Source organism: Hemibagrus wyckioides, linkage group LG24 (assembly GCF_019097595.1).
Source record: "Hemibagrus wyckioides isolate EC202008001 linkage group LG24, SWU_Hwy_1.0, whole genome shotgun sequence".
Taxonomy (NCBI): Eukaryota; Metazoa; Chordata; class Actinopteri; order Siluriformes; family Bagridae; genus Hemibagrus; species Hemibagrus wyckioides.
Window position 1 is genome coordinate 18,927,456 of NC_080733.1, and position 20,946 is coordinate 18,948,401.

The window sequence follows — 20,946 nt, forward strand, 5'->3', positions numbered from 1 at the left end:
TTATAGTGTATTATATGCATTACTAGGGGCATTATAGTGCATCATTAGCATTATTAGGTGCATTATAGTGTATTATAGGCATTACTAGGGGCATTATCTTTCATCATTAGCATTATTAGGTGCATTATAGTGCATCATTAGCATTATTAGGAGCATTATAGTGTATTATAAGCATTATTAGGGGCATTATAGTTTATAATTAGCATTATTAGGGGCATTATAGTGCATCATTAGCATTATTAGGTGAATTATAGTGCATCATTTGCATTATTAAGAGCATTATAGTGTATTATAGGCATTACTAGGGGCATTATAGTGCATCATTAGCATTATTAGGTGCATTATAGTGCATCATTAGCATTACTAGGAGCATTATAGTGTATTATAGGCATTATTAGGGGCATTATAGTGTATAATTCACATTATTAGGGGCATTATAGTGTATAATTAGCATTATTAGGGGCAGTATAGTGTATTATAAGCATTATTAGGGGCATTTTAGTGTATAATTAGCATTATTATGGGGCATTATAGTGCATCATTAGCATTATTAGGGGCATTATAGTGTGTAATGGGCATTACTAGGGGCATTATAGTGTGTAATGGGCATTACTAGAGGCATTACAGTGCATCATGGGCATTACTTGGGGCATTACAGTGTATCATAGGTATTATTATGGCCCTTATTACATATCATAGGCATTGTTAGGGTTATTATAGCGCAACAAAGGCATCATTAGGGGCATTGTAGTGTACCATATGCATTAATAGGGGTATTATAGTGTACCATAGCCATTAATAGGGGTATTATAGCAGAACATAGGTATTTCTAGGGCCATTATAAAGCATTGTACGCATTATTAGGCCTTTTAGTGGAGACATTATTGTAGGCATAAATTGATTGTGAGGTCCATAATAATGTGATAAATCCCATAATAATGCATTATAATCATGATTATTCCCAGCATTCAGGTCTCATGATGAAGGGGAGCTTCTTTGGTGCTGGTGAAAAATGTGTTATGAACATTCCTTATAAGGCATTATGTTATAACTAATAATCCATAATAAAGTTAGCTATAGAGTGTAATTTCTACTATTTTTATTATTCACATTTCTATGAATAATTATTCCCATGTTTGTGATGGCTTATGAATGGGTTATAACATGCTATGAATGTTATGGAGGATGTGATCTACAGCAGACTCTAAAGTCACCGTGCTGGAAGTTAGAAATGATGATGATGTCCATCACGTGTTGCAGAAGCTGGAAGTTATTCAATGATCTGTTTATTCTCCTGGTGTTTATTAATAACGACGCCACAGAAGTGGTTCTCCTCGCACAGGGAACTCATGTCTCGCGTTAAATGACTCTAGTTTTATGTATAAATCAGCTGACTTTCTCCCTCTGAAGCTCTCTGAAGCTTCTCTTCATCTTCACCGCTGGTTTGTACCCACGGGCAGTGAATGTGTTTGTTTTTGATACCCCACACACACACACACCCTTTATTACCATCAGTGGTTTGGTCTCCTGTAGTAGTTTATATATTTTGTGGTGTAACTTCACACAAGCGCCTTGTTTTTCAGTGCCCTGAGGTTCTTTTATTGATATTTTAAAACATAATTTTGGCAAACCAGCTTCTAGAAATGACAGCGCTGGCTCGCTTCTGTCTGGTTTGGTTCTCCATGGTTTGGATTCAGGCCCCTGTACCAGTTGTGGGTTACAGTAAAGAAGCTTTTCTTTTAAATAAATGTCCTACAAGGAAGTAGAGAAACTGTTGGATAATTGCCTCAAAATATTAATATTAATGTGGCTTTTTCCTAAAAATCCAGCCAGATCACCTTAGAGACTCCATCATTTGTATAAATTCCAGAAGTCTATTAGCTCTAGCTCTCTTTATACACTAAAACCACCTGTCTAATGTTGTGTAGTGCAACCAAAACAGCTCTGATTCTCTGAAGCATAGACTCCACAAGACCCCTGGCACCTAGACCTCTGGCACCAAGACATTAGCAGCAGACCTGGAGGTGGAGCCTCCATGCATCAGACATGCTGTTCTTCCTTGGAGAACTGTAGCGAGAAAACCTCATGACATCACAGTTCAGCCCATGAGAACCTCTATACACATCAACTTGAAGATCTGTATGTTCACTCAATGCCTGGTGTATCCCAACCCATGACGGGTGCCAGTGTAATGAGATGTTTAAGGTCAGATCGGAGTAGCTAGCAGAAGTTTCTCCTCTTCTACGTGACTCGCCTCAGACGAACCCTCGTCCGATTAATTAGACACACATGAGGCGTTTTTTTTTTCTGTGCATAAAAGATTCCAAAGTTTTGTTTGATCCTTTTTTTAATATAAAGTGAAACTAATCTTCAGGGTCGGAATCTCTCGGAGTCGTGTACTTTCAGAGTGGAGTTAATTTGCACCGTTGCTTCTATAGCATGTAATTAGCCACGTGATTTGAAGCTGTTCATTTGGACTGTCAGAGAACAATGGTGGCTAACGACACACTGCCGGCGAATCCGGCGCATACAGCTCACACTGTTTAATTATCCGCAATGCTGATCTTCTCGGGTGGATTATAATGAGGCATTCAACATTAGTGTTTATGACACCTGGGCTGTTTTTTTTCTGTGCTGACTCCGCCCCCTGGTCACTAACACCTGCCCCTCCCTCGTTCACCTCAAATCACATACTTTAAAAGTAGGACTATATTTCCAAACTAATAAAAAAACATCAGGCAGACGCGAGTGTATGAGGGAGGCAAGGAGAGGATGAGTTGAGTGTCATCAACATAGCAGAGGAATAAAACCCCACATGAGGATATGACCTCAGAGAAAAAACCATAGAGGATATGACCTCACAGAGAGAGAGAGAGAGCAGGTATAGAGGAAAGGACCTCAGAGGTAGTGAGCAGGTGTAGAGGAAATGACCTCAGAGGTAGAGAGCAGGTGTAGAGGATATGACCTCAGAGAGAGAGAGCAGGTGTAGAGGATATGACCTCAGAGAGAGAGAGCAGGTGTAGAGGATATGACCTCAGAGAGAGAGAGCAGGTGTAGAGGAAATGACCTCAGAGAGAGAGAGCAGGTGTAGAGGAAATGACCTCAGAGAGAGAGAGCAGGTGTAGAGGATATGACCTCAGAGAGAGAGAGCAGGTGTAGAGGATATGACCTCAGAGAGAGAGAGCAGGTGTAGAGGAAATGACCTTAGAGGTAGAGAGCAGGTGTAGAGGATATGGCTGCAAAGCGAGAGGGGAAGTTAACTCGTCTGGAGCTTTCATCTGTAGACTCAGACACGTCTGAAGGCTTCAGCGCAGGTTTTCTGTCTGCTGAAGGACAACAAAAGTGAGAGAGAAAGCAAATGAAAGAGATGGAGTGATGAAGTGAAAGGCTTTTCTTTCAGATTTACTGAAGAATTAATAATCGCTTGTTTATTAGTAAATGAGTTTAAACACAGCTAGAAAGATATCAGCTAGAACTTTTTACAGGGGGGGGGCGATGGTGGGGGCAGAGAGAGAGGGAAAGACATCATCTCCTTGGTGTCTTTGATATGTCCAGTTCCTGTAGATAGAGGGATGTTTGATTGAGAGAGCAGTGGTGCTGGTCAGTAGTTACTGATATCTGAGGTCAGGTTTCTTCAGATGTTACTTGATCAGATGTTATGGAGGAGATGATCTGCAGCACTGTGTGTCCAGAGGGCAGGTGGTCTGGTGGAATCACTGGACATGTAGTGCAGGAATCTGAGCAGCAGTAAAGGACCGGGAGATTTGAGCAGGTGTGTGGTGGAAGGAGGCAGCAGGGCTAGCAGCGGTCAGGTCAAGAGGGTGAAGGAGGAAGTGGAGGGGTGAGAAGGAAAATAAAAGATACTGTGAAGCTCGTGTTCCTGTAGGCAGACCTCCAGCTTTCTGTGGAAACTCTGCTCCCAGGTGTGTGTTGATCTTTGACTTAGCGTTATTTTGGATTCTGGACTGTTTTTCCACGAGCTTGCACATGGCTCTGCTCGTCTCCATGGTTACCAAGAGAGATGTGTTTTATTCCCTGCTCTCTGGTCTCGGATGGCAGGTATAGCTCATATACGGAGTGATCCAGTCTGTCACTTCACCTGAGACTTTATGAAGCTTTATAAAGCGGCTAAAAAATCGTCTCCGTGTCCAAAACCTCCTTCATCATGAGGTATGCAGATTTATGCAAATGACCGCCGCCATGACGATCCGCTGTGTAAACACTCTAAATTAATAAACCTGCCGAATGACTCTCTCGGCTCTCTCGGGGACGAGCCCTGACTTTAATGTGCCTCTGTGCAGTCAGTTGGTGTGACGCCGAGATAACGGTCTGATAAAACGCTCTGCTTTTTTTTTTTTACGCTAAAAGCCCGTGATCGCTGCTTTGTGCCGCTGTGATGAAAAGCTGATTTAATTAAACACTACAGCGCATTAACGATGCGCTAATTGGCCTTACACCAGCTTCATTATCTTCCTAACCACGTCTCAGGTTCGGGGAAGTTAACTCGTCTGGAGCTTTCATCTGTAGACTCAGACACGTCTGAAGGCTTCAGCGCAGGTTCTCTGTCTGCTGAAGGACAACAAGCGCGAGAGAAAATGGAGAGATGGAGGGATGAAGTGAAAGGCTTTTCATTCAGATTTACTGAAGAATTAATAATCCCTTGTTTATTAGTAAATGATTTTAAACACAGCTAGAGTCAGAGAGAGAGAGAGAGAGAGAGAGAGAGAGAGAAAGAAAGAAAGAAAGAAAGAAAGAAAGAAAGAATGAAAGAAAGAAAGAAAGAAAGAAAGAAAAAGAACGAACAGTGTATCAGGTCACAGTGTAGTGTGTAATTGCAGTAAAAGTAGTCTATCTGCAGTGCTGCACAAAGTATTGGCACACCCCTTACCCTGTCAATCAATAGAATGTCACCACTGAGGAGATATGATTTAGGTGATGCTTTTCATGAGAGAGAGAGAGAGAGAGAGAGAGAGAGAGGTGGGGTATGAGTGAAAGACTTCCTAAAAAATATAAAGAAGAATCAATTGCAGTAAGTGTATGGACCCTGTTTTCTGCTTTAACACACACACACACTCACACTCACACGCTCACACACACGCTCACACACACATGCTCACACACACGCATATTTCAGCACATGACGGTCAGATGGTTCTTTAATAGCCACTCATCATGAGTCCTGGTTAAAGCAGGCTTACACACACACACACACACACACACACACACACAGAGTTGCTTTGTCATCTTCACACGGAGGTAAAGAACTGAGGAAATAAACACTGCCTCAGGCTGAATGGATAAAACACTGCAGGAGGGGATGTAGGAGCAGCTTCTCCCAGCTCCAGTTAACACACTGCAGTTTATCAAAAAATAACCAGAGTTCATCAGGTACATGTGTGGTAATGACTTTAATGAGGAAGCTGAATAACAAGGGCGGAGACGCGCCCTAATCATCATCATCTTCATCATTAGTTAGTTAGATTTAATGATTGAAATCTACTGTTGTAATAAAATCATCTCATTAAGCAGCACCGCAGTCTGGACCCCAGAACCCACAGGAATTTACCAGAACAAACTCATCTGTAGATTATAAAGCACTGATGTGTGATCAACTGACGTAGTGATTATACAACAGGAGAGAGCGAGAGGGGGGGTGGGGGGGTGGATGGGGAGAAATCAGAATGGAAAACAGCAGCAGGATTCACTGAGCTGTTATTAATGTCCACTGCTAGATCTTTACATAATACATGAATAAGACCCAGCTCTGTAAATATCCTGGACTCACTGGGTTCCGTGTGCAGGACCAACACGCTGACCTTCAGTCATTACTTACTTATTTATTTATTTATTTAGAGTGATAATAAAACAGAATTAGAGTAGTCACGATAACAGACTCCGGATAAAGTAGAGCTCTTAAGAGATGAGCAGAGTGTGAGTGTGTGTGTGTGTGTGTGTGTATCGGTGCACAACCTGGTAATTAACACAACACAAATTCCCCTCCTCCCAAGCAGCTTCCTCTCCTCACTGATTATTTTCCTACAGCTCCATGTCTCTGTATCTGTTCTTCCTCTTCAACTACAGACACTCACCAACATACTGCCTGTTCTGTTATAGCACAAAGAGAGGGAGAGACAGAAACACATAGACAGACACACAGACAGACAATAAGAGAAAGAGAGACAGATGGAGACAGAGACAGACAGACAGACAGACAGAGAGAGAGAGAGAGACAGAGAGAGGCAGAGAGAGACAGACAGACAGAAATCGAGAGGGGAGGAAGGAAGGAAGGAAGGAAGGAAGGAAGGAAGGTAGGGATTAAGCGGAGAAGACAGAGATAAGAATGCAAGAAAGAAAACAAGAAAGAAAGAAGAGCTGATTATTTTCCTACAGCTGCGCTTCTCTGTATCTGTTATTCCTTTTCCACGGCGACTCACCAACCTGCTCTCTGTTCCATTATAGCAGCAATAAAAACTCTCTCTCTCTCTCTCGCTCTGTACAAAAAAAACTCCCGAGTTGTTCTGGATGTTTCCATAGAAACCACGAACAGGGCATAAACTCTTCTGTTCTCCTGCTGAAGATGTTAAAGCTCTGAAACTGGAGACTCCTTCCATATGATACACAAACACATACAGCCTAGAGGTGAAGGAGCTGTTGCTATGGAAACAGTAAGGTGTTTAGATGGAGTGTATTAAAGCTCTGTGGCAGAACATTAATAACTAACTGCTGTTGATGGAGTGAATCGTGTTTAAAACGAGCTAGTCACTGAGCTAGAACCCAGCAGAACCGGGGACACATCAGACGAGCTCCATACGTCACTGAGCTAGAACCCAGCAGAACCGGGGACACATCAGACGAGCTCCATACGTCACTGAGCTAGAACCCTGCAGAACCGGGGACACATCAGACGAGCTCCATACGTCACTGAGCTAGAACCCAGCAGAACCGGGGACACATCAGATGAGCTCCTCTGCACTTCAGCTTCTTCTTCTGTGTTTTTAAAAGAAATCCCTCGGGATCTTCAGGACTGCAGCTGGAATCCTGGAAGCTCCAACATGCCGCTTCTTCTGTTCTATCTTTCTTTTTTCCTCCAGCTTTGCTCAGAGCAGAACGAGAGACTGGAGAGGAACTCATTACCGCAGAGAAAGACGACACGCACCGAGAACGAGGGATCAACTTACAGACGAGCAAAAAGAAACAGAATAAAAAGAAGAGTTTCTGATAACCTTCACTTCATTTCACTTCAAAAAAAAAAAAAGAAAGATAGAGGAAGGAAGGAAGGAAGGAAGCACAAACAGGAGGAAAGGAAGGCAGAAAGGAAAGAAAGAAAGAAAGAAAGAAAGAAAGAAAGAAAGAAAGAAAGAAAGAAAGAAAGATAATGTTTTATTGTAATTTTTGTTTACAGAAAAACAGATGATCAATAAATGAGAAAAAGAAGAGAAGGAGGCAGTCACTCTTTTCATCATGTGTTTATTTTTCGATTTTAAACTCGTCTTTTTTAGAAAACGAAGTGACTAACAGCAGAACATCAACAATCAACCACTAACAAAAAAAGAAGAGACCTGTAAACCTCCGTGTGTGAGTGAGAGAGAGAGAGAGAGAGAGAGAGAGAGAGAGACAGATGGTATATGATGGAGTTTTTTCTCTCCGTGTTTAAATCTCTCCATCAGCAGGATTGGATTCTCAGAGCCGAGGCGTTCTCACTCCGTCTTTCTTTCACACACACAAACTTTTCCCGTTCTTCCTGACACTGAGCTAACGCTGAAGGTCATGTCATTGATGGACACACGCTAATGCTAATGACCGTCTGACAGGAAGTCAGGGGAAGAGAGAAGAAACACACAGAAACAGGAGCTGATTAAAGAGTGTAATTATATATCAGTGATTCTCCCAGAGCCAGAGTTACATAACTGATTAAAGCCGAGAGAGAGAGAGAGAGAGAGAGAGAGAGAGAGAGGGAGAGACAGAGAGAGAGAGAGAGAGACAGACAGAGAGAGAGTGCAGGGTAATGAGCTCGTTAGTGTGCAGAGCAGCTGAGAGGAAATAACATTGATATTGTTAGAAACAGAAGTGAATGTTTATGGAGTAAGTGTGAACTCGGCCCTGATGGAGGTTTTCCACAGCGAGACGGCGGGAAATCCACCTGCAGGAGCTGACAGGAAGTGGAGAGAATAACGCCTTCACTGAGGACTGAAAATTATTACTCTGTTAGTCTGATGGACACGCCCACAGCCGTGCCCAAGGACACGCCCACAGCCGTGCCCAAGGACACGCCCACAGCCATGCCCAAGGACACGCCCACAGCCGTGCCCAAGGACATGCATATAGAATAGAAAAGAAGAGAGAGAAAGAAAGAAAGAAAGAAAGAAAACTTGAGGAAAAGGTGAGGAAATAAAACCTAAAGGTAATACCTATAATGTATAATATAAAGGAAAAAAATACTTTTTTATGAAGAGACTGGGTGACGGGAAGGATGTTTAGAGAAAGAAAGAAAACTAACATTTTATTTAACACAATATAATGAAAGAAAGCAAGATGACAGAAGAAGAAAGGAATGATAAATAATCAAAAAGCAAAAAAATCCTTAAAAGTGAGGAGAAAAAAAAAGAAAGTGTGTTTCTTGTGTCTGTGTATGAAAGGTGAAGCAAAGCTGCTGATTGGTCGGCTGCTGGAGCGGACATGTCACCCATACACGCTAGCTGTACACGTCACCCGTACACGTCACCCATACACGCTACCCGTACACGTCACCTGTAAACGTCACCCATACACGCTACCTGTACACGTCACCTGTAAACGTCACCCATACACGCTACCTGTACACGTCACCCGTACAAGCTACCCGTACACGTCACCCGTACAAGCTACCCGTACACGTCACCCATACACGTCACCCATACACGCTACCTGTACACGTCACCCGTACACGCTACCTGTACACGTCACCCGTACACGCTACCTGTACACGTCACCCGTACGCGCTACCTGTACACGTCACCCGTACGCGCTACCTGTACACGTCACCCGTACGCGCTACCTGTACACGTCACCCGTACGCGCTACCTGTACACGTCACCCGTACACGCTACCTGTACATGTCACCCGTACACGCTACCTGTACGTCACCCGTACGCGCTACCTGTACACGTCACCCGTACGCGCTACCTGTACACGTCACCCGTACACGCTACCTGTACATGTCACCCGTACACGCTACCTGTACACGTCACCCGTACGCGCTACCTGTACATGTCACCCGTACACGTCTTCACACTTTCAGTGTCCTAGTTCATCACTAGTTAAACACAGTTACTGAAAGAATGAAAACCACTACATACAAATGCTTTACACACACACACACACCTCATACACACACACACACACCTTTAGTAGCCATGTGTGAAAATGAAACTTAGCAGCTTTGCCCAGCTTGTACAGAAGTGATTTAATTAAAAAAAAAATTAAAAAAAAATAAAAAAGAGAGAGAGAGAGAAAAAAGAAATCCAGAGGACGTTCCTGAGGTCACTGCAGTTCAGGCCGTCTTCTCGAACACAAACACCAGGTAGATACCTGCAGCACAGAGACACAACACCTCACTGAGTGGAGTCATGGGGATAAATAAACTCAGACATTTACATAAAAATATATCAATTAACTAATCAATCAATTAATCAAATCAACTAATCATGTTTAAAGATATTTTCAAAATATATTTACTTATTTGAAATCTGGCTAATAAACCTAACTAAGAAAGTTCCACAGAGTTCAATAATCTCCAAGAGAAAAAAGGGGGCGGGGCTTCCAGGGAGGAGAGTTAATAAGATTGAGCAGCTACTCATCTGTCAATCATCCCAGACTCGGATGCTGATTGGCTCGTTGTGTCAGGAGGAAAAATGAAGCCTGGTGTTTTCACGTGTTTTAGAGCAGTTAACTCTTACTAGCATACGCTGATGTAAAAGGTGTGAAAGTGGGTGGAGCTAGAATTATATACGTACTTAAACATTTCACCCTTCACCAGAACGAACTCTGAGACTAACTCATACTCTTTTATGACTTTTCTTACGATTTTAAAAAACCACTCTGTTACACTGTTGTATACAGATTATGGTTTCCATGGTAACCAGAGATGTTCCTGTTTATTTGTAAGAGTCGATCTGTACACAGAGTTAATGTAGAGAAACTGATTTTATACGTACTTGTAGCCTCCCATTCTGACCTGGACAGCGTCCCCTGTGAACAGACCAGACGTTAGGTGCATACACACACAGTTTACATGTAGTATGCCACGCTTCAGTGCATTATGGTTGGATAAGCGTTTTCATTTACACTGCTGTGTGTGTGTGTGTGTGAGTGAGAGAGAGAGAGAGAGAGAGATTGTTTGCATGTTCAGTGTATTGAGCTCTGGTAGGTGTGACATGTTCCAACTGGTTTCTGCTGTCATGTAGGGGTGTGTGTGTGTGTATGTTCTGACCAGTGGCAGTGAGACCCCGGTGCTCTGTGCTCTCCTCTCGGCGTGTTCATACTCCTTCACACTGTCACACGCCAACCTGCCTCTGTCCTCCACAGGGTATTGCTGTAACACACACACAGAAATGTGGTGAGTGAGACAAAGATTCTCTCTCTTTCACACACACACACACTCACACACAAACCTCGAGAGCCTGCATCCTCTGCATGAGACTCTTGTTCCTCTCATCTTTGATCTTCTCCTCAAAGAACTGATGGAAAGTTTTCTTATACACCAGACGCATCTTGTACTTCTTCGCCATTCTGATGAACAGATAATAAAACACTCTGTAATAAACACGTTACTGTGTAGAACTACAAGAGAATTACACGTGAATTCTACAGAGTCAACATGTGAATTCTACACGGAGCAAACGTGAATTCTACACAGAGTAAACTCTGACAACTGCTCTGGTTATTTTACTGAAAGAGAGTGAGCTCCCCCTGCTGCTCACTCACTGTATTACACCACCACACAGGAGGGGACACTGAGGCACTGACCGGTTCAGCTGGTTATGCTCATTTCTGCTTTGAAACTGATCTGAGTGAAAAGGTAACTCTGCTCCACAGCACCCTCTGTGCTCAAACAAGTGCTTTGCAATTCTAATGAGAATAATTTTGTTTAAATTATCACAAAATCTCCTCCTCCACCAACACCACCTCCTCTTCCTCCTCCTCCACCACCACCCCCATTTCCTCCTCCTCCACTACCAACACCACCCCCTCTTCCTCCTCCTCATATGTAAGCAGTTTAATGATGAGACTCACTCCACGAACAGTGGGAAGTACACCAGGAACTCCGGCACGTCCACAACTCCCTCCAGGTTGAAGTCGTACTGACAGCCGAACAGCGGATAGTCACCTTTCTTCTGGAAGGTCACGCGGTACACCTCATTCCCGAAGCTGTTGGAATCCGACTGCTCTAGACGCTTCCTGCACACAGAGTGGTGAAAGGAACTAATGCTCTCTCTCCTGTACTGACCACATACATGAGCATGCACACGGCCGGACATCCTGAACGGAGGAGGAGCAACACTACAGTTCCATAAATTTAAACTTATCCCCAGAACTACACCTTTTAATAAATGTTTTTTCTGATTATATGAGTAAGCTGGTGATCAGTAAGAGTGTGTGTGTGTGTGTTGAGTTTAGATTTCAGATGGTAGGGTTAGGTAGGTTTACTCACATTACTGTATAAGATGATGGATAATGAGCTGACAGTCAGTGACTCAGGGTCAGTCAGTGACTCAAAAAGTCAGTAAAAATGAGTGAATCAGTCAGTGAGTGAGTCAGTAAATGAGTGAATCATTCAATGAGTCAGTCAGTGATTCACACACGCAATAGTGTGTACACACACTGTTACTACAAAACACACACCTTCACTTTCCCATTTCTCTCTACCTCCATCACTTTCACTTCTCTCTATTTTTATCTCATTTTCATTGCTTTCCCTTTCTCCCTCATTTTCTCCCTTTGCTCTCCTCCTTCATTTATTCATTATTTTATTTTATTTTCCTTTCTCACCTTTCTAGTTTTATTCAATATTTCTTCTCTTTTTCCATTCATTGGTTCTTTCATCCTTTTTTCCCCCCACCTGTCCCTTCCTTCATTTTCATCCTTCCCTCATCCCCTTAATTCTCTTCTTCCTTCATCTTGTTCTTTCTTCACTGCCTTCCATCTCTTCTCTCTCTCTTTCTTTTCTGCAGATCTTTCATTTAAATTAAGAAGTAATATAATACATATCGTGTGTGTGTGTGTACATACACCAGCTCATAGGCGTCGGGCGTGGTCCCGATGAAGAATCCCCCAGGGCGGAGCCTCTCGCAGGCGTTCCTCAGCATGGTGTCGGCCTGCTGCTGGCTCTCGAAGGAGTAATGATACACAAACTGACAACTACACACATCAAACTGCATCTCAGGGTCACTCAGCTTCTCACTCAGCAGCTCCTACATACACACACAAACACACCTTTCGTTTCATCGAGTCTGACATCTGATATGCTCAAACATGTAGTGTGTGTATATAAATGTATGTGTGTTAGTGTATGTACACGCATGTGTGTCTGCATGTATATATCTGTACGTTTGAGGTGAGTATGTATGTGTGCATTAGTACGTGTGTGTTTTTGTGTGTATGTATACATGTGCGAGTGTGTGTATGTATATGTATATACACTACTCACAAAAAGTTAAGGATATTTGGCTTTTGGGTGAAATTTATGGAAAATGTAAAAAGTTCACACTACATTGATATTATATCATGAAAGTAGGGCATTTAAGTAGAAGCTGCAATGGTGATTTCATCTCAAACAATTTATTGAAACAAAAGCCAACAACAGTGGTGGATATACCACAACAAAAAATCTCAATGTCTCAATAATCTGTCATGTGCCCTTGACCATCAATTACAGCTTGACCACGATGTCTCATGCTGTTCACGAGTCGACTTATTGTCTGCTGAGGCATGGCATTCCACTCTTCTTGAAGGGCGGCCCTCAGGTCATTGAGGTTCTGGGGTGCAGGGTTACGAGCCTCTACACGGCGACTCGGCCGATCCCAGAGGTTTTCTATGGGATTCAGGTCTGGAGAAAGTGCAGGCCACTCCATTTGAGGTACCCCAGCCTCCAGCAGCCGTTCCCTAATGATGCGACCTCCATGAGCTGGAGCATTGTCGTCCATGAAGATGAAATTAGGCCTGTGTTGTTCATGCAGGGGCACAATGACTGGATTAATGATGTTATTATTAATTTACAGTTCTGTATTGAGTAGACACACCTGCCCAGACTAACACCACCACAACCAAAGGCTCGTCTGGTGACAACAGTGGCTGATGCATAGCGCTCTCCTTGACATCTCCAACATCGTTGGCTGCCATCATTTCTGCTCAACGTGAATCGACTTTCATCAGCACTGAGGCCCACTGATCCCCTGTCCAGTGTAAATGCTCCCTGGCCCGACGCCTGTGCCTGGGGGTGTGGTCAGGTACCCTTGCAGATCGTCTAGCACGCAGACCACACTGATGTAAACGGTTTCGAATGGTCTGACATCCCTTAAATGTGCCTGGAGTTGAGTGGCATTCATCATCCGGTTCGGCAGGGCACTGTTTCACAATGAAGCGGTCATCAACGTGGGATGTGGCCAAAGGACATCAACTTCTACAGTATTTATTTAACTTATTCTAGCTCTTTTCTAAAATTGTGTACATTTGTACAGACATTTCATACCTGTGTATATGTTTGCACCTGACACCAAGACAAATTCCTAGTACTGTAAAGTGCTCTTTGCTGACCCTTTGCTGTACGTGGCAATAAAACTTTTTCTGATTTCTATGCCTTTCCGTGACTCTTCCAGTCTCTCTGTATCTCTGTCCCAACCTGCTGATGACACTCTGTGACACTCTAAGCTCAGTGGCCACTTCCCTCTGAGAACATCCTGTTTGAAGCCTCACAATGGTGAGGTTCTGTTGATCAATTGTTAGGTGTGGTCTTGGTCTCATGATGTCAAAATGTGAACAGCATGATGAAGAGGACTGTTTAAATACCAATTCTAACTGAACCAGAAAATTTATTGGTGGATTCATGGATCAAACACCAGTTGTGAATTTTGCCGTTAAGCACCTTGTTAGAGACCAGCAAGTTCTGCAAAAAGTACTGAAACACTGAACAGTTGGACATGTGCATTCAAAAGTGTAGAGAAGGTCAAATTAAGTTCAGCTGTAAAGCTTATAGTGCATTTTTGGTGCATCCTGAAATTTCGCCCGAAAGCCCAATATCCTTAACTTTCTGTGAGTAGTGTATATATGTATGTGTTACCCTGGAGCAGTCAGCAGTGATGAACTCAGCAGTGAAGATGCGCTCGTTAGGGTGACTCCTCCTCTTCATGTCAGTGTAACGCTGCTGACACTGTTCTACTGACACAGCTGCAATGTCTGATACACAAACACACACATACACAACGTGGAAAGATATTTAATGTTTGTGGTCAGATGGAAAATGCAACAGACTTTTTTCTATTCTAGTTTAAAGCGTCTGTAAAGAAAAACCAATAGAACTTTAACAATTTTTTTTTTCCCAGATTAGACACCAGGACAGGAAAAGCTACACGTCCAGTTGCTCTGGTCAGCCCTCTGCACTGCAGCTGTGTTGGTTTGAACTCTACAGATGAAGGTGAGGGTTTTACCTGCACACACCAGCCGGCTGATGCGTCCCTTCCTCCACTTCAGCAGATCTCCTCCTTTCCCACAGCCCAGATCCAGCACACACACCTCCCTCCTGTCACACCGCAATGTGTCCAGGACTTCACCTGAAACCACACACACAGTTTAAATACACAGTATATTACAGGACTCTCAGGGTGAGAAATGATGTCAGATGAAGGCTGTATGTGTGTTTTACCGATCAATACACTCTTCAGCCAGTTGTTGAAGTTGCGCATGTGGACAATTCGGCTCCTGCTTCGCTGCTCCAGGCCGCACTCCTGCAGAGCGTTGTAGTGTGTTGCCACCTTCTGACTGTGGCCTTCCCCCGTGTCCTACAATACACACGTTTAAAACACTAATAATGTTTTTTCACTTAAATAACATCCATGTATTTGTAGTGTAGTCTGATCGATGAGGGGTGCCAATACTTTCTACAACCCAACAGTCAGTAATTACAGACAAGGAAGTGACCTAGCCGTAAGACGAGGTGTTAAAATGGATGACCAGAGCAGGTAAAGTGCAGGTGAGTGTAATGAAGGAGTGACGTCATCAATCGGAGACATTACCAGCTTTTTATTAGGAGATGAAGCCTCGTCCTCGTCTTCATCGTGCCTCCTCTTCAGTGGACGCTGCTCCTGAAGTGTCCTGTTACCTCCTTCTGCTGAGTTTAATCCTGAAAAACACACCACACGCTGTTAAAAAGAGGTTTTTCTCTCAGTTATTATTTATCTTTTTAAAATAACCTTCTGTCAAGACATGACACAGTTTGAATACAAGTCACGTTTTCCTCAATATAAACCAACAGGCGGACTTCAGTAATAAAGACGATTTATTTATCTACATTTCATAAATCAAATAGTTAGACAGTTATTAAATTAGTTGAGCAAATCTAAATCTCAGGATGCTTAAGAGTGCATAGTGAAGCGCACAAAATCCCCAAAACTTGTATTTAAATACACAATAATAGAGTCAAATTACTAGAGCTGTATCCCAAATACATCAGCCCTCCCTAAACTCCACTACTACATAGTATGTTTAATCGCGAGCAACAACACCTTATCTAGTACACTACGCCTTCATTTGAGACACAGCCACGTTTTGACCGCAGCTTACACTAACTGGCAAATATGTGTTTCTTAACGCACAAAAATAAACAAACAGGCTCCATTTGTGGCGTCTAAAAATACACACACACGTTTGATGCTTCGATAGAGAGCGGTATCATTTGTATTAACCAAGGGCGTACAAGGGCATTTTTGGGGAAACAAAAGCCTTTAGCTTAATGCTACTCACTCGAGTCTTCCGCCATGATGAATCCCGCGTTTGGCGTTTTCGGTACGTCAAGGCGCGTATTGGGAGGGGTAGAATCCCGCCTACTGATAGATGATTGGCTGATATTTTCATATTCATAAACGCAGCTATATGATTGGACAGGAATATAAAAGCGCTAAAAGCACGACTGAGAGAGAATGTAAATAAACAGGTGTTGTGAATAATTAGTAAATTATAGAAAACATTTATTATTATTATTATTAATAATAATAATAATTAATAATAATAATAATAATAACTATAATATATTAATAACGTCGAGCAGAAACTACCAAAATAAAATCCGTTCCGAGATCCAAATATTTTCTCTTCGAACTTCTGCTCTATCAAATTTCACTTAAAATTAACTTGTAATTAAATTATTTTACATTTGCTTAAGTACATCGTGTATTCTAGACATTTTGACCTGACCGATTTTATTTTTTATTTTTACAAATGAAATCATGATTGTTTCTTTGATTTGCAATAAAGTTTGCTCTATTTAATGTCAAGCGCGAGGTGGTTAGGGAACTGTAGTTTTTCCTACTCCCGTAGTAACGTGAGCGTGAGCGGCTAGGCACTTCATTTCCCAGAATGCTTTGCACGAGTCCCGGCTGCTGCGTCGTTGTGTGTGAATGACAGAAGGGGACACGGCTAATGGCTAAAAAACTGGAAATTGTTTTTAGTGGAAATAAAGTTCAGATATAAAATGCAGAAGCCGACAACACATGTAGGTAAACATCCGCCGTTTATACACACATAAATATGGTAAACAAATTCGTGGACTTTTGTGTTTTATTTGTATTTTTTAGCGAAATAATGCTTAGAGTTAGGAAGCTGAAACGGGCTCGTGCGCGTTCTTACTGACAAAATACTGTTAATAATAATAATAATAATAATAATAATAATAATAATAATAATATATGAAAAACAACAACAAATATAGGATAAAACAGTAAATATTTTAGTACACAGTGTAGTGTAGTAGGATGTTGTCAATCATCCACCCCTTAAAAAAATTAAATTTAAATTAAAAATAAAAATAAATAAATATTTAAAATCATTAGATGAGGCTAGTAACAGTGCAGACAGAATAATAAAATAAAATGGGTTTTTTTTAAATGTACATTTTGTGTAAATAATATGACAGCACAGAAAAGCTGTAGACCGTTATGTGTTAGAGTTTAGCTTTAAGTCTATACACGTTATAAATACATGGTTTGTTTGTTTGTTTGTTTTTTCAATTTCATGTAAATAATATTTATATCCCAAGATGTCGTCACTCTTCCTCCGGTGTTCAGGGGAATAAACATATTATCATTACTATTATTTTTATAATATAAACTATATTATACATGTAATTATCTATAATTACATAGAATTTATTTTCATAATAATTTTATTTATTTACTTATTTATTTATTCTGGCTGATACCTTCTATTATTATTATTTTTATTTTATTTTATTATTTTTTTTATTTAGTTTAATTATTAATTTAATTAATTAATTTAATTATTTATTATTTTATTATTGTATATATTACATATAATGAATTATTATTTTATTATATTTTATTTTTATTTTATTATTCTAATTACTGTTATTATTATTATTATTATTATTATTATTATTGTTTTATTTTAATTATTACAAATAATTTATTTTTAATTTATTATTAATTTATTTATAATTTATTTTTATTTATTTATTATTTTTATTTATTAATTATTTTAGTAATTATTATTATTATATTATTATTATTATTATTATTATTATTATTATTGAAGATGTTGTTCAGAGATATTAGAGTATAATTGGTGTCTTGTGTCCGGTCCCTGCAGAGGCGTGGGTGTTGATAAGCGCAGAGTGATGATGCGTTTCCTGTGTGCTGCTGAGCTCCGGCGCTTCATCCAGCTCTCTCGGGTGTGGTCACAGTCGTCCTGCGAGTCCCTGGTTCTCTCTCGGATGCGGCTGGGGTCAGGATGCCGCCGGATCTGCACCTCGTCCTCATCCTGGGCTCCTGGGAGAACTCCACCCGGAGACGGTCAGCTCAGGCAGGACGAGTCGCCAGACACCGATCCTCTTCAGGATCAGTCCATGGGCCTGGCTCAGAGATTCAAGAGAACCTTTAAGCAGTACGGGAAAGTGATGATCCCCGTGCACCTGCTCACCTCCTGCATGTGGTTCGGAGGGTTTTACTACGCCGCCATGAAGTGAGCTTCATCACATCTTCTCCTCTGTCTCACTGACCGCTCGTCTCTGCCCTCTCTCTTCACACATCTGTTCTGTTTCCCCTCAGAGGAGTCAATCTGCTGCCCTTCCTGGAGCACCTGGGACTTCCTGAGAAACTCATCAAACTCCTGGAGAATTCTCAGAGCGGCAATGCGCTGACCGCCTACGCCATGTACAAGGTCAGATAATGATATTAGTGTGCAATAAGGGTTCTTCTCTCACACGGTCACCTGCTCCTGCACTCAGGAACACATCAGGATGCAGAACATATACTTCTTCATACTTCTTTATTCAGAGAGAACCCTTTATTCAGAGAGAGAACTCTTTATTCAGAGAGAACCCTTTATCCAGAGAGAACCCTTTATCCAGAGAGAGAACTCTTTATTCAGAGAGAACCCTTTATTCAGAGAGAGAACCCTTTATTCAGAGAGAACCCTTTATCCAGAGAGAGAACTCTTTATTCAGAGAGAGAACCCTTTATTCAGAGAGAACCCTTTATTTAGAGAGAGAACCCTTTATTCAGAGAGAGAACCCTTTATTCAGAGTGAACCCTTTATCCAGAGAGAGAACTCTTTATTCAGAGAGAGAACCCTTTATTCAGAGAGAACCCTTTATTTAGAGAGAGAACCCTTTATCCAGAGAGAGAACTCTTTATTCAGAGAGAGAACTCTTTATTCAGAGAGAACCCTTTATTCAGAGAGAGAACCCTTTATTCAGAGAGAGAACTCTTTATTCAGAGAGAACCCTTTATCCAGAGAGAGAACTCTTTATTCAGAGAGAGAACCCTTTATTCAGAGAGAGAACTCTTTATTCAGAGAGAACCCTTTATCCAGAGAGAGAACTCTTTATTCAGAGAGAGAACCCTTTATTCAGAGAGAGAACTCTTTATTCAGAGAGAACCCTTTATCCAGAGAGAACCCTTTATTTAGAGAGAGAACCCTTTATTCAGAGAGAGAACTCTTTATTCAGAGAGAACCCTTTATCCAGAGAGAGAACTCTTTATTCAGAGAGAACCCTTTATCCAGAGAGAACCCTTTATTTAGAGAGAGAACCCTTTATTCAGAGAGAGAACTCTTTATTCAGAGAGAACCCTTTATCCAGAGAGAGAACTCTTTATTCAGAGAGAACCCTTTATTTAGAGAGAGAACCCTTTATTCAGAGAGAGAACTCTTTATTCAGAGAGAACCCTTTATCCAGAGAGAGAACCCTTTATCCAGAGAGAGAACCCTTTATCCAGAGAGAGAACTCTTTATTCAGAGAGAACCCTTTATTTAGAGAGAGAACTCTTTATCCAGAGAGAGAACTCTTTATCCAGAGAGAGAACTCTTTATTCAGAGAGAGAACTCTTTATCCAGAGAGAGAACTCTTTATCCAGAGAGAGAACTCTTTAGCATTTAATCAACACTTAATAACATCTTCACTCTGGTAATGACGCTGCAGTATTTACAGTGGAGTTTGTCGCCCTCTTGTGGTCATTCTGAGTAATAAAGAGTAGAGCAGGAATAAAACACACGGTGCTGTGAAAAAAATCTACACATTTAATTTGTCGAATGTGTGTGATGTGGTTTCAAGTCTTCAGTGTGAACTCTAGTGGGAAAGTGAGTCGACTCTGAATCGACTCACCTGCAAGAAGTGAATCAAATATATTGTTCTTTTAGGGTTTTTTCTTTTTGACTTCAGTGTGAACTCTGGTGGGAAAGTGAGTCGAATCTGAATCAACTCACCTGCAAGTGCTTGAACCAAGGATGTTTTAGGTTCTGGTTTGTAAAATGGAAAATGAATCAAAAGAATCAATTTCATTTTGATTCTGATTTAGATTCATTTAAAACATCCTGAAAGCTGTTCAGGAAAGAAATAAAATGTCCAGAGACACTGAAGTATGTGGATTCGAATAAGTGTGTGTGTGTGTGTGTGTGTGTGTGTCGCAGATCGCCACTCCGGCGCGCTACACGCTGACGTTAGGTGGGACGTCTCTCTCGGTGAAGTACCTGCGTAAACACGGCTACATGTCGACTCCGCCCCCGGTGAAGGAGTACCTGCAAGAGAAGATGGAAGAGACGAAGGAGCGATTCTCCGAGAGGATCGAGGAAACCAAGGACAAGTTCAACGAAAAACTCCAGGAGACCAAAGACAAAGTGGGCTTCCGGAAGAAACCCGAATAAAGACGGACATCATCGGCGTGTAAATAATGAGCTATCAGTATAAAGTAATAAAGGCTAATCATGTCAGTTCACTTCCTGTTTCAGTTCACTTCCTCTTCACTTCCAGCATCACTTCCTGTTTACTCACTCATTAAAAAAAATAAAAGCGACACTTTGGATCCGCCTCTGTTTTGTCATAGGTTAGCATAAAAAGATTAGCTGCTGTTCTTTTGTAAGAGGTGAAGGGTGTGGTTAGTGGTGAAGGGTGTGGTTAGTGGTGAACCTGGTTACTGGGCAGTGCAGAGGGGTTTGTGGTCAGTATGAAGAACAGTGTTACTGATAAAGCAGCAGAGTGAGAGGTTTAGTTCAGCGCCCTCTGCTGTCCAGTAGTGAATTAACACTTACAGTCTTCTGAACTGACCTCTCTCTCTCTCTCTCTCTCTCTCACTATGACTTGGGGGCGGAGCTCATTTCTGGGCTGAAAAGAGCCAGTGAGATGTGTTCACTCACAATTTTTGTAACTTTATTTTTATATTTCAAAATAGAAAGCTGTATAAAAGT

The 20,946-nt window shown here is 41.6% G+C and overlaps 2 protein-coding genes across 6 annotated transcripts; one reads left to right on the forward strand and one right to left on the reverse strand.

Annotated features, from left to right (window-relative positions):
* Window positions 1-7,451: 7,451 nt before the first annotated feature.
* Window positions 7,452-16,046, reverse strand: rnmt (RNA (guanine-7-) methyltransferase). Of its 4 annotated transcripts, none has more exons than XR_009203377.1 (12): window positions 15,994-16,046; window positions 15,267-15,373; window positions 14,897-15,032; window positions 14,682-14,804; window positions 14,315-14,430; window positions 12,268-12,449; window positions 11,272-11,436; window positions 10,650-10,767; window positions 10,469-10,570; window positions 10,194-10,227; window positions 8,853-9,567; window positions 7,452-8,748 (listed from the first exon to the last, which is right to left on the reverse strand). XR_009203377.1 is itself a non-coding variant. In XM_058377212.1 (11 exons), exons 1-11 carry the CDS (start codon window positions 16,007-16,009, stop codon window positions 9,530-9,532), a joined length of 1,137 nt encoding a protein of 378 aa, XP_058233195.1. In that variant the 5' UTR covers window positions 16,010-16,046; the 3' UTR covers window positions 7,452-9,529. The 4 variants fall into 4 exon arrangements, 1 of the variants encoding a protein (XP_058233195.1); XR_009203375.1 differs by having other exon boundaries at window positions 7,452-8,787; XR_009203376.1 differs by having other exon boundaries at window positions 8,788-9,567.
* Window positions 16,047-16,587: 541 nt separating this feature from the next.
* On the forward strand, window positions 16,588-20,557 carry fam210aa (family with sequence similarity 210 member Aa). 2 transcript variants are annotated; one of them, XM_058377225.1, is made up of 4 exons: window positions 16,588-16,745; window positions 17,854-18,225; window positions 18,312-18,423; window positions 20,173-20,557. In XM_058377225.1, the coding sequence occupies exons 2-4, from the start codon at window positions 17,882-17,884 to the stop codon at window positions 20,404-20,406; spliced, it is 690 nt and encodes a 229-aa protein (XP_058233208.1). In that variant the 5' UTR covers window positions 16,588-16,745; window positions 17,854-17,881; the 3' UTR covers window positions 20,407-20,557. The 2 variants fall into 2 exon arrangements, with proteins under 2 accessions (XP_058233208.1, XP_058233207.1); XM_058377224.1 differs by having other exon boundaries at window positions 16,591-16,741.
* Window positions 20,558-20,946: the final 389 nt, after the last annotated feature.

What these genes read in the sequence shown, in the direction of transcription:
- rnmt (XM_058377212.1), bottom strand. An exon ending in GCTGAAGAGTGTATTGATCG is followed by an intron (nt 14,805 to 14,896) that starts GTAAAACACACA and finishes GTGTGGTTTCAG; the next exon opens with GTGAAGTCCTGGACACATTG. An exon ending in CCCGACGCCTATGAGCTGGT is followed by an intron (nt 11,437 to 12,267) that starts GTATGTACACAC and finishes CTCTGTGTGCAG; the next exon opens with GAAGCGTCTAGAGCAGTCGG.
- fam210aa (XM_058377225.1), top strand. Translation starts at nt 17,882, where the DNA reads ATGATGCGTTTCCTGTGTGCTGCTGAGCTCCGGCGCTTCATCCAGCTC. An exon ending in TTTTACTACGCCGCCATGAA is followed by an intron (nt 18,226 to 18,311) that starts GTGAGCTTCATC and finishes GTTTCCCCTCAG; the next exon opens with AGGAGTCAATCTGCTGCCCT. An exon ending in CCGCCTACGCCATGTACAAG is followed by an intron (nt 18,424 to 20,172) that starts GTCAGATAATGA and finishes TGTGTGTCGCAG; the next exon opens with ATCGCCACTCCGGCGCGCTA.